This window comes from Melanerpes formicivorus, unplaced genomic scaffold (genome assembly GCF_026170545.1).
Source record: "Melanerpes formicivorus ecotype bairdi unplaced genomic scaffold, bMelFor1.0.p_v2 SCAF_70, whole genome shotgun sequence".
Classification (NCBI taxonomy): Eukaryota; Metazoa; Chordata; class Aves; order Piciformes; family Picidae; genus Melanerpes; species Melanerpes formicivorus.
Genome location: NW_027142422.1, coordinates 2,746,998 through 2,760,137, shown reverse-complemented (window position 1 = coordinate 2,760,137; position 13,140 = coordinate 2,746,998). Strand labels below are relative to the sequence as shown.

The 13,140-nt window shown below is 41.2% G+C and overlaps 1 protein-coding gene across 4 annotated transcripts in view; it reads left to right on the top strand.

The window, feature by feature from the left end:
* Positions 1-12,597, top strand: part of WWC3 (WWC family member 3) — a 90,612-nt gene extending 78,015 nt beyond the window's left edge. For 2 of the 4 annotated variants that reach the window (XM_068163157.1, XM_068163154.1), the window contains exons 16-23: positions 2,303-2,470; positions 3,100-3,251; positions 3,900-4,059; positions 5,256-5,420; positions 6,364-6,456; positions 7,643-7,873; positions 8,616-8,743; positions 10,082-12,597. In XM_068163157.1, coding sequence (XP_068019258.1) covers positions 2,303-2,470; positions 3,100-3,251; positions 3,900-4,059; positions 5,256-5,420; positions 6,364-6,456; positions 7,643-7,873; positions 8,616-8,743; positions 10,082-10,148 — 1,164 coding nt within the window. In that variant the 3' untranslated portion in view covers positions 10,149-12,597. Of the gene's footprint in view, positions 1-2,302; positions 2,471-3,087; positions 3,252-3,899; positions 4,060-5,255; positions 5,421-6,363; positions 6,457-7,642; positions 7,874-8,615; positions 8,744-10,081 lie in introns of all 4 variants that reach the window. The other 2 variants (XM_068163156.1, XM_068163155.1) reach the window with 2 other exon arrangements.
* The last annotated feature ends 543 nt before the right edge of the window (positions 12,598-13,140 follow it).

Here is a 13,140-nt window from a genome sequence, read left to right as displayed (position 1 = left end):
AGCCTTCTGCCTTTCAAAATCTCTTCCACTAAAGTTACAGCTTTTTCCCATCTCTATTCATCCATCCATCCATTTCTGAAGTTCTGGGTGACTTTCTTTACAGTAGGATTATGCCAGTTAGATGTGTTCCTAAATGCAGAAGCCCCAGTGGAATGTATCCTAAGTTACACAAATATTTGTACATAACAGGGAATGGGGAGGGAGGAGAAAGGAAGAAAAAAAGAAATATTTTGGCAAGTAGTCCTAAACATCACTGACATATAAGAAGTAAATCTACTAAGCTTTCTATCCCCTCAGCCTTTTAGTCATATGTCCCCCTCTTACCAAAAGGGGGGGAGGGGGGCATGAAACTGTGCTTCCTTAAGCTGACTTGTTTCTTCCTTGGTGGTCTTGTCAATGCTGAGTTAAGGGAATTGTTGTTTTCCATGTTTAGCATGTATAGCTCGTGTTAAAACATCAAAGAAACGTGATTGCCTCTCTTGCAGTCATGTGGCATTGCTGCTTCACTCCCAGTTTCTGCTCTTTTACGGCCCTAACCAACCAATTATTCCCTGTGTCTTAATTTTATGTGAATTCTTCTCTCCTGTAACATTTGTCTTTTTGCATTTTGCAATTTGTCCTGGTTGTATTTCAGAACATCTGTCCTGTTACTTCACATCCTTTTAACTCTCATCCTTTTCTCACAAATTTTACAATTCCTGTTTGACATCACCAAGAGATTTATAAATGGTTTTGCTGTTTCACCATCCAAGCTGTTAACAAACACATCAGAGCAGGCACATGACAGACTCCTAGCAGACCCACCTTGGTTTCTTCATCCATCAGAGCCAGGTGACAAATCTTGAGATGGAGGTGAAATATTAATTGGTCCTTTCAGTACTGATAGTTGGTAATTGTGTTTGGTGATTTTTGAACCCAGTCATTCACTTTGTAGTAACAACTTCATCACATGTGTGCTTAGCTGCCCAATAAACACAGTGTCAAGCATCTGAAGAGTCACCCTGGTTTTTCCAATACCGATGACCGGAAAGCAACTTTGCCTCTGAAACCAACATAATGTGTCCTACACATGTTCCAGCTCTCAAGTGTCAGTGTTTGACACACATTTCTTTCCTACACTGCACCAGAGCTAGTAGATAATTAGAAGACCTCTCTCTTGTATATAAATGAAGAGACATCTGTGTGTGTAGCCTCCAACATGCTGGCATAAAATGTTCTCAGTGACATGTCATGTCATGATACAACATGGTTTTGCCAGTCTCACAACTTTCCTCCGCTGTCCCTTATACGCCTGTTTAAGCAGAGTCCCAGGGAGCATTTGTCTTGGAAAAACAGTATAGTGATTTAAAAATCATTATTGTTTTCTGATTAACTGCTTAGAGTCTAATGATATGTCTGTATGTGTTTCCTACTGCCTTTGCAGTTGTGATCACTGCATCCAGCTCAATTTTTACACTATTTTCCAAGTAACATAAATGAAAACATTCTTAGCATGAGATCCATTAGCATGGAGATGAACAGGTTGTAGAGACAGCCAGAAGAAGCCCAAAGCAGTAATTGAAGATGAGCCAACACAAAATCATGGCTGTGTGCACCTAGTGAGCTGACACACCAAAACAAAAGCATGGCTTTACTCACAGCTGTTTTTCATTTAGGTCAGCACTCAGAAATTTCTTACATAAGCTCTGTCTGGTGGAGCAGGGCTACTTCAGAGTTGGGAATACTTTACTGGGAGGCCTCCATTAAACCTTTTTCCTTTTTTTTCACCTGAGTATGGGAAATACAAAAATGGCTTGGAAAGTGGAAAAATTACTTTATGACCTGTTTGATTGCCTTATGGTACAAATAGACAGGAAAAAGCCAATGTTTTACAGGACATTTTTTCCCATTTAAAGATTACTCTGAGAACAGAAGAGTATCTCAAACAGAGTTCTCTAAAAAAAAACCAAAAACCAACCAACCCAAGACACTATTGAAGTAATATTGTTAAAGTAATATTAATTTCAGCAAATACAGAAGTCAGATTATAGATGATAGGGGACTAAAACCAAAATCTTAGCAGCTGTCAGCTGTAACAAACATATCCTCATCAGTCACAGAAATTTTATTTCTCCATTAAAAAGAATAAAGTTACTTACCTGCTCTGATCCTTCCTGACTTATGTAAGCAGGAGGCAAGAAGTTCAATCTCTTAGACATGTTGATGGACAGAACTGTCTCTTTTAAGTAGTATTTGTTGAGATGCATTTTCTGCATTATAAATAAAATAGTCTTATTGTGGTCAATTCTTCTGTTGTTTACAGGGCATTGCTCAGATCAACCTGACTGATGTAGAGAGTTCTGCTGACATGTATTTTCACTGGTATACTGTTCAGATCTTCACTGGCTCAGACCCCCAGAGAGCAAAGAACAAAAACCAGTGTGAAGAAAGTATTCCCTGTGCTTCTGGAAATGTAACTACACTTAAAACAGTATGGCTCTGAAAAGTGATCTGTTTGCTTTCTTTGACCTGTGGGGTGTGTTCTGTGATTTTGTCTGTGGTGCACAGAAGGTGATACATTGATTTAGCTCTTGTGGCAGTGGATGGATTTGAAAAGAATCTTTAAAAGCTAGGTGGTGTCTGGACAGGTGCTTGAGATAGCACTCTGTATTTGCATGCACACTTCCTCTCCAGCTAGCTAAAACTCAGTCAATTTCTGCCGCTGCACTTCAAGAGACTGTCAAGAAAGGTTTGTGCACTCTCCATCCTTGGAGATTTTTCACCCCTTGACTGTGCTTTGGGCAACCTGCTGTAGCTATGAAGCTTTCCCTGCTTTGGGCAGGACATCAGACTAGGTAACCTTCAGGGGTCTCTGCTGACCCTAACTTGTCTGATGATGCTCCACAGAGCAAAAAGTCTGCCTGGATTCTGTGAGAAACTACATTTGTGGAACACCACTTACTTTTTGATCCTTAGGATTCAGGACATTTATTTTTATCATTTTATTTTTTTTGAGGAAAATGAAATGGCCATGGTTTTATTTGCTTTTCTTTGACTAATGTATGTTAAATGCATTGGCTTGTTGAAATGGTTTTATTCAAAGTCTAGTTTGCCTTTCAGGATGCAGTGACTGCCCTCTTAGCTAGGACCACTGCCCAGCTGGAAGCAGTTGAGAGAGAGCTGGCAGAAGAGAGAGTAAAACTGGAATACACAGAGGAGGAAATCTTGGAGATGGAAAGGAAGGAAGATCAGGCAGAAGCCATATCAGAACGGTAAAAATAGTGGTGTGAATACCTCCTCAAGCACACAAGTGACATTTACACCGCGGCAGGTTCTGATGCCGGCTGCCTGTTGGTGGTACAAAAATTCGGTTGTGTATGGCATGCAAACATCAAATTTAGGGAGTATGAAAACATTATATGAAACAGAAACTGCTGGGGAGCCAACTGTAATGGATTAGCAAAAGCACTGTACTAAAAGAGAGAAACATGTTGTGGTGAAATGGGCAAACGTCAGAGCAAGGCATGCACGGAGGTCCTTACGGAGTGGCCCTGCAGCACAGCTCTTAGTATTTCAGTGTTTGTTACAGTGGTGTTTTGTCATGAATAAGAAGCCTAATCTGCTGCATGAGTTGCATTATGTTTTGTGTTACTGTTTTCTTAGTGTTGTTATAAACACCAGAACATAGACTTTAAGAAAATTTGTGAGGGAGCAGTTTGGTTTATTTAATGTGGGGGTGTTCTTTTTTTGGCATGGAATGTGTTTGCTTTATGTCCACAGAAAGGCAATTGAGATAGGTTGTCCCTCTGGAAATGCTTTATGAGGCTAAACTGACCTTGATAATGAGCTGTACAAACATGATGCATGATTATATAGGGTTTTTTAATACCTACAACATTCTTGTGATGTTCTGTCTTCAGGAGCTGGCAAGCAGAATCCGTTGACAGTGGCTGCAGTAATTGCACCCAGACTAGTCCACCTTACCCAGAGCCGTTTTGTGGGGATTCCTTGGCTGGACACATGTTTGCAGCTCCAGCAGGCCAGTACAGTTCTGGAAAAAGGCAGTCTCCACCACTAAAGGTAATGAGAAAAGACACTGCAGTATGCAAACTGCCACACTGCCTGGCACACACAGAATGTGTTACTGCTGCTCCTTGGGTTTGAGTCTGAGTTGATCAGGAGAGGAAGGAGTAAGAAATGACATTAACAACCCTCTGTGAGCACTGCCTTCATGAGTGTGCCTTATGAGTTGTGGAGAAGGCCCTCTAGGGCTGGGATTTTTGTTCACTGGCTAGTTGTTTCTGGACATAATTCTGTTCCTTTGTCTGTGGCTTTTTGCTTGGTTGGGCTTTTTTAATAAAAAGGCAAGCTATTACTGCTGTGGCCTTTCTATAATATGTAAATACACACCCCTCTTAATGTCTCTGTTAACCTGAAATTGCAACAGAAAAGATCATGGTCAGAACCCAGTGCTCTTTAGACATAAGAACTCTGGAAGGAATTGCACAGAGAAAAGCTTCACGCTTTAAGACTTGCATTGTTGTTTCAGTGTTACAATAAATACAGCTGAAATTTTCAGAACAATTGTGCTGAAACAGATGTGTTTGAAACCTTCTCTATCCAAGATATGAGACATTGGAAAGAAGCTGAAATCAGCCCACTTCCATTGAAGTAGAGGAACTTAAGCTGTTTGTGTTGCCTTTAGAGATCATGCCTCCTCGTGAGGAGTGAGTTACCTTACAGTTTGGATGCTGTGCTAGAGCAGTGTATGTTTTCCCTATGTCAGACTGTTTTAGTGTTCCTGCATTGTTCCAACAGTCTTTCAGATCTCTTTCCTTGAGTTTCTTCTCTTGATTTGACTTCCTCCATTTTTTATGGTGACTACTTGCTTCAGGGTCACCTTGCCTATTGAAAGGTGTCTCCATTTTCTTCTGTTGAGGCTGGAGAGGGGGTGATGGCTGGGTTAATGCCCCACTGCCAGTGCCAAATGTAGTCCATGCGCTGTGCAGTTATGATTCATGTTCTAACTGCATCTTGTGATTGTTGCTGTTCCAGGAAAGGCTTCTGAAATGTAATCTTATAATTCTGAATGACCTGTTTTAAAAACTTTTTAAAAAGTGAGGTGATTCATGCTCTGTGCTCAGTGTGTATTAGAACTTGAACCTATCTAGGAGGGCAAATTGCTTACTTTTCACATTGTTGAGATGTTTCATTGTTTCTGGTGTGAGAGAGAAAATAAGGAAAAAATAAAAATGTTTCTTTCATTGAAATTTTAGGTGGATAAGGAAACTAACACTGAGGATCTGTTTCCTGAAGAAGTTGCTATTCTTCCAAAAGAGAGAGCTAGCCGCAGGCCACGGGGTTCTGCTTTTGTTCGCAGCAGCACCATTGTCCGTTCCCAGACCTTCTCGCCTGGAGCACGGAGTCAGTATGTTTGCAGAGTGAGTAAGGCTTACAAAGCAGCTGGGGAGGGGCCTCCCTGCAAGTATTCAGCACTTTTTTGGTAATACCTTTAAAGACTTTGTTACATGTCTGGAAAAAGTATGCTTTATTTTAATCCTGATGAATAGTCTTGAATCTAATTGCTGCAGCGGGAGGGAGGTCTCCTGGCTCTTTTTAAGATTTGAAACCTGAGTTTATTACATTTAAAATTACATAATCTATGATGAGTTAGATATTAAGCTCTTTTTTTTTCTGGCAACCTTACATGTTAGACTGGGGTGATTGATTTTACATAGGTACAGTGCTGCCTAATGAGGTGTGTAAAGAGCTCAGTAGTCACAATTAACTTTCATCTACCTACAAGTTTTGGAAAGGGGACTGAATGTGTTATCTTAAGGTTATTGCATCAATATTCTTATGACTCTGGTTGCTGTCCTGAATGACACAAGATGCCTGTTACAGTGAGAGCTAGGATTCCTGGGTGTACTGCTGCAAGTAATGGAGGATCAGCACACCAGTTTCTCAAGCTCATGCTAGCTGATTGGTCCAGTGGCATAAGGCCTATCAGCAGTTGGCTTGTGGCATTGCAGATCAGTACGTTACGGTGCTGGTGGCACACATGTACCTTTAGTTGTACTCTCTAATAAGCTTTTGAGAGCTCCCCTTTTTCTCTAGGTTACCCTGCCTTGGCTCTTTTGTAGAGTGCTTAGGTGAAACTGAGCTGTTGGTGGTTGAAGTTTTATTGTGTTATGGTGGCTATACAGGATAAACACTGTTACAGAAAATCTTTTTCCTAAGTAACTAAAGCTGGAAAAGGTTGATTAAAACAAGACAGTTTTGGTGCATTTTAGAAGATAAATCTTAAAAGAAAAAAACAATACAGATTTCTTAATGTGAACAAACTTGTAAGCAAGCTGCGTTTTCCATCTCTCCCCTAATCAGCTGTATCGCAGCGACAGCGACAGTTCGACGCTGCCGAGGAAGTCCCCGTTCGTGCGGAACACGCTGGAGCGGCGCACCCTGCGGTATAAGCAGGTACGGCCAGGAGCCCGGGCTTGGCTTGCGCTGGGTTGCTAGAACACTGGCACTTCCATACCTAAGCTTTAGATGTCTGCAGGTACTTTCAGATGATTTTAGAGAACATTTAAGGCTTCTGTAATGTAATTGGGGAGGGCAAGCATCTTTTGGGGTCTAAAAGGCAGACATTCAGCACTTGTATTGATTTAGATATAAACTTGGTTAAATCCTTAAAATCTAGTTTGGGATGCAAGGTGCAGGCTTGGAGAAGTGTGTGAAAGTGGCAGTAGAACACTGAGCTCGCCTCCATGCAGCCTGGCAGATCATTGTATTTGAGACCCACCTATTCAGGAATTAATAGTTTAAGCCCTCCCTTCACCCCCCCATGCCACCCTACATGCTTCCTAGTTAGCAGAAGTAAATTTCATTCTGGTGTAGGCAAGTAGACAGCTGTGCTTCCCATTTTGATTTGGAATGTACCTTAAACCCAGTATTGAATAAAGCCCTTTAAGGGAAGTCCTGCTTAGTCCAGTATTTTCCAGCTTCATGATGTTGACCCTAGTGGGAAGTCTTGAACACAATTCCTGTGAGAAGAGGCTAAGGAAGCTGGGGTTGTTGGGCATGGAGGAGGCTGAGGTGAGACCTCATTGCTCTCTACAACTACCTCAAAGGATGTTGTAGCAAGGTGGGGGCCAGCCTCTTCTCCGTGGTAAGAGGTGATAGGATTAGAGGAAATGGCCTTCAGTGGAGGTTTACCTTGGGTATTGGGAAAAATATCTTCTCTGAAGTGGTCATTGAGCACAGAACAGGCTGTTCAGGGAAGCGGTAGAGTCACCATCCCTGGAGGGATAAAAGACAATAACTCCATTGTGAGTTTTTCATATTGCATTGCTTTTATTATCATCATAATGTGAAATCTTAGTCCATACACTTAAATTAGTTCAACATTTACAAGCCAAAAAGAGACTGTGCGAAGGAGGGAGTAGAAAGCATCCACTGGAAAAGTTTGTGTATGGTACAGAAAAGCCACACAGCTAATTGGCTTTTTCCTTATGGGAAATAAATAATCTCTCCAAAACTTTGTAACAAGAAAGCCTCTGTGTGTGAAGTACAGACAACATATTCTCTATACAGCTAAAGACAGACCAGTATGCCATGTTTGGAATAACCCATTGTTCATGTCATCTGAATCCTCATAATGCAGCAGTCCTGCAGATCACCTTTGGCTGAGTTTATGGCGAGGACATCCCTAGACCTGGAGCTGGATCTCCAGGCATCCAGAACTAGACAGAGACAGCTGAACGAGGAGATATGTGTCTTAAGAGAGTTGAGACAGCGTCTGGAGGACGCCCAGCTCAGAGGGCAGACAGATCTACCCCACTGGGTCCTTCGGGACGAGCGATTCCGGAACCTGTTGAGGGAAGCAGAAAGGCAGGTACGGTAACATGAAATGAACATCCAACCTGTCCTGAGACTTCTGTTTCAGCCTCACACTTGGTTGTGACAAGGTGTCTAAAGACCTGCTCTTGCAGCACTTCAAACAACAAATGTTGTTGCTTCTGTATTCTTGAAGTCAGCAAGATAAAAGTCGTTGCGTTGCTGATGAGCACATGGTGTCTCTGGACAGTCCCTGGGGAGTGGCCCTGTTTGCCCAGGGCACCTCTTGGCTTTTTGTTTGGTTGGGTTTGTTAATTATTTTTTTTCATTTTATGTGTTATTGCAGCTGTAATAATTTCCTTCTGATCTTTGACAGATCTTTCTTTTCTTTCTGATTTGATGCTTCATTTTTTCAAGCTATTTGGACCCTTCCCTAAGTATGTGATGATTTTGGTCTTGCTTTTCTGCACACACAAAGTGTGCAGCAAACAAAATAGGCATTGGATTACCAGAGGCAAAGAGTGAGCCTAAATTTATGTTAAGGCCTTGTTTGAGAAATCTGTGTGCAGTAAATATCATGAGATGAATACATATTTGTCTGAAGAGCATTGAGAAGTGAAACAACACTGTCAGTCTTTTGAATGTATACCTCACTTCAGTGATCAGGTATTTCAGACAGTGTCCCTGTATGGCTTTTACTGTGGTGGGCAGGGAAAAAAACCAATCATTATTTTAACCTAGGAATTCTTGTGTGTTGTTTGTTCACATGATCATTTGAAGCATTATATTCATGTTTCCAGACCAGACAGACCAAATTTGAACATCACCAAGAGCAAGCAGCTGAAAAGATGCTAAAGAAAGCATCCAAAGAAATATACCAGTTGCGTGGGCAAAACCAGAAGGAGCCTATTCAGGTGCAGACTTTTAGGTAAGTGGTAATGTGTACTGAAATAGTGCAGCAGCAGTTCATCAGCTCACTACAGAGGTTAAAGCTCTGAAGCATTTAGCTTTAAATTCTGTGTCTGCTCTGTATAGCCAGGAATTTTTAACCATGTATTGATTTGCACCTGAGTTTCCATTGAATTATTTGCCATGCAAAGAGCCCAAGCTAAGGCAAAATGGCAGTGTTGCAATTCTGAAATGCATTAGTATTTAATTAAAAATAATTTGGAAAAGACTTCAAGTGGAAATAGCTTAGGTGCTGCTGTCAGCTTAGTCATTGAGTTCAAGTGACTAGTCACTCCTTCAGTACAAGCCTGTGGGCATAAATAATTCATGTAATGTAATACATTGCTGGTAGCACTCTTCTCCCTTAAAATGACTCAGTAATATGCTGTCTTCTTTCAAGAAGCCTTTTCTTGGGACATTTTTCCCCCCTCTGTTTTGTCTGTGTTCACATGGTATAAGCTTCTCATAGCTTTACTGGTGTTTGGTTTTTTTCTGTGCAAGTGGCACTGATAAGCAACTTGCATTGTTTATCAGTGTACATGGTTACATGGTTTGATGTACACTGCACCTTGAGGACTCTAAGTGCAGCATTCGAATTTTCATAGTTTTTATTGGGAGAGTAATAGGAAGAAAATATTAGTACAGGATAGATGCAGAGGACAGCTCAGCTACAGTGTTAGATTGTGCTGTTCAGCCACTGGTTAGCTTTTTAGAACTTTTTGGAAGGGAATACTTAAGTGAGCTACAAAAGCTGTCTGTCTCTTCAAGGCAATTTGTTGTTTTCTGGAGTTCTCTTAGGCCTTTCTCACAAACATGGGGAGGAATAGAAATTCCAGGGACCTTCTGCATCTTACATTTCTGGTAATGTGCTTGGTCTGCTGAGATACAGAATGGTATGAGGAACTGAATAAAACCAAATGTAGAAAGTTAAGGAGAAGGTGTCTTCCTTGGTTAGAGTTTTGCCTTTTTAAGGCAGACATCCAGTTCCTAATGACACTTACTTGACGGCATGGGCTGTTTGCTCTGTAAAGAAGCCAAAAGAAAGCTGTCTTGGTTTTCCCCCCCCCCCATTTTACATAAGCAAAGTTTACAGGGGTGAAGTTTGCATTGCAGAAGGGGCTTATGCAGGGCTCGTCCCACAGTCAGCTGTGACTGCTGTTCAGTGAATTGTATCAGGCTTCTACCTTGTAGTCAGATAAACTATCAGTTCAGTAGGTAACTAACATAAGCTAACCAGAGTGAAGAAGCCATGGTCTGGGGGAAAACGAAGGTAGGCATGTGTTTGTCTGACTGCCTTTTTATCTTGCTTTGCTCACAGAGAGAAGATAGCTTTTTTCACCAGACCAAGGATTAACATACCTCCTCTGCCCGCTGATGATGTATGACATGTTGCGTTGTAAACATGAAGTATTTATCGCTTTTATTTTAATGAAGTCCTTAGATTAGCCAAGTTTCAAGTAAAAAAAAAAACAAAACAATAAAAATTGTGCAAAAGCTAATATACACATTTTGTAAAAAATGAAAAAGGTAAAAAAAGTAAAAGTAAACAAACCCATTATATATAAATATATATACATATCTATTTTATAATAGCGACCGCAGCAGGGCCTGGTTTTCCCTGGCTGTGAAACTGACATCTCTGGAGACAACCTATTTTATAAGAGATCGACTATCCTGTTCAGAGCGTGTACAGTTTTTATGCTGTTTTATTTGACTTAAAGGCTGGAAGACAGAAACAAAGTGAGTTCAGGCAAATTCACTGTAGTGTAATTTATTTATAGTGCCTTTTTTTTTTTCCTTGAAGGAAAATACCTACTATAAGATGTATTTTAAGACTGAAATTGTGTTCTTCAGTGTTTGTCATGCAGTAGAATGGAACCGTTGAGCTGGTTTTGTTTCTGATACCTGAAACAAAAGTACTATGTTCTAAAATTGTCACTTTCTTCAGCTTTATTATCTGTAGCTTATTATGTACATTGTATCCTTTAGCACTGTCTGCGTTATAGCAAAATATTATCGCCTGCAATGTGTTTTAACACGGATTAGAAGTGAGGTTAAACGTTGCAGGATTCATTTGCATGTTCTTACTGTGCACTAATAGATTGTTTTCCTTTCAGTTGTGTCTAAAGTATCTTTATATTCTTAACTAGATTCTCAGTTTAAACGGAGGAAGGAAATGGGTGACAGGTCTTTGGTTGGTTTGGTGAGAAAGGAGTTAAAAGAACAATGTGAGCTGGCTGCGTGGAGAGGTCCCTAAAGGGATGGTGCAGTAATTTCTGCAGTTCTGAACCAGGTTCTGATCTGGTTCAGGGAAGTACATACGTGCTGATTTGGGAGAGCAGCTGCATTCAGTAAGGATGCTTAAACACACATTCATCCTGAAGGATGTGCTTTGAGGTTACTGCATGCAAGGTCTGTTGAACAGTGACACTTTCCAGGAGGAGGGTGTGTAGTTCTGGAAGGCACAGCTCACCTGGTTGCTGGTTGGAGCAGCTCAGATCTGGTATGGAATCATTTTGCTTGTGACCATTTGTTGTAAGGAAAGACTCTGTCACCCTGACTTCCCGAGAACGCCAGTTTTGTGTCCTTGCATCCTGCAAGTATGTAGAAATACTTCTTTACTAAGCTACTATAATAGAGTTGCTCATATTTTTCTGATTATACATTACCTGCAAAGAGAGGTGCCCGACACAAGACTGACCTTGCAAATTGCTGAACTCTTCTAGAAAGAAGATCATACTCTCTGTGAATTAAAGGCCAAACTGGTTCCCAACTTTTACATGTCAGGAAACAAAAACAATAGCCAAGAGTGAGGTGAACTTAGCAGGACCAATCAATTTTGTAAGTAGGTCTTTCATGAGTTTCAGGAGCTTAGCTTGTCAAGGATCAGGAAAACCCAAAAGTGAAACTGAATTGCCTTTACTTGACTAAGCTGAGGCAAAAAGTAATGGGGAAAAAAGAAGACTGTAAATCAAAATCACTGATCACTGAGGATGATTAGCACAGACATTTAAGGTAGTGTTCCCTGTTTCCTTGTATAGCCTGTAATCATTACAAGCATCCAGTGATTCAACTGTACAGCAATATAAGTGAGATTAAAGTATATTTAGCATTTATCATGCTAACCATCCTAAAGTTAACCATCCAGTATCGGGTTCCTTGGGCACAACTAGACATACTCAGAAACTATGCAGATAAACACACAAAGTGCATAAGAAATTTTTAGTGTTTGGGTAAGTGGTAAGAGTCTAGGGACAGCAAGCTTTTCAGTGCTCCTTACTTGGAAAGACCAGTTAGTCAGAATTCCACGTCTCATTTTCAGTGGAGGCCCTTACATAGTAGTGCTCTTCAAAAGCTGCCCTGCAGTGACAGCAGAAGGACTTGGTGTGTACTGTGTTCCTGTGAGAATGATTAGATACTGGAAGAGGCTGCCCAGGAAGGTGGACCTCTGTCCATTGAGGCTTTGAGGACTTGGCTTGATGTAGTCCAGAGCATCCTGGTCATGTCAAGCCTGCTTTGGGCAGGGGTTGGGATAGGGACCCTGCTTCCACCTTGAATTGTTCTGTGGCTGTAACACAGGGGCAGTGTCTGGTGGCCTCTGTCAGAGGGCTCAGTTGGTGTTCTCAAACAGTGACTGCTGTGAGACGTCGTCAGTGTATCTTGTGGGTCTGTGATTCTGACTGCTGTAGTGAGTTCTGTCTTGATGTGGTAATGAGTTATCATATTCAGTATTCATCTCTCTTGTTTTTGTCACAGTTCTGTATGATTGTGTCATTTTTGTATTATCTGAAAGTATTTCTTCTACAAAATAAAATAATTTGCCATAAAAAGAAACAGAGTTGTGTTGTATGTCAAAGACATTTGTTGAACAGTTTGTATGTGCCACATGCCTGACACTTTGGTGAAGAAATTGTGTGTTCTGATGTAACACTGCCACGTGTGGAGGAGGTAAGGAGCTTGCAAATAAAAGTAGGAGAGGGAATCTGTGAAATTGGAGATCCTAGAGAGGTGACACTGAAGACCCAGAAGGGATGCAGCATGCCAGGAATGGCAGGTATGTTCTCCCATGTGCTTATCACTCAAGATAAGCTGACAGCCGTATCAGAGGCTCCTCGCTGAACGTTCCCGGAATTCGTGGGTCGCTCCACTCGCAAGTCATTGAAGTGCCTTTTCCTGTAAGGGGTTTATGCTTTGGAGGTTTGAATAGGAAGCAAGCTGCCATCGTTAGTTCTGTGATATCTTCCTTATGACTGATTCCCAGGTGGAAGCCACTCAGTACTGGTTAACTTTTTTTAGGCTAAACTTTACTGCTGCTTTCACAAAGGAAACATTAAACCTGCATGCTTGCAGAAAGGCCATTTCTCAGTTCCTCACTGC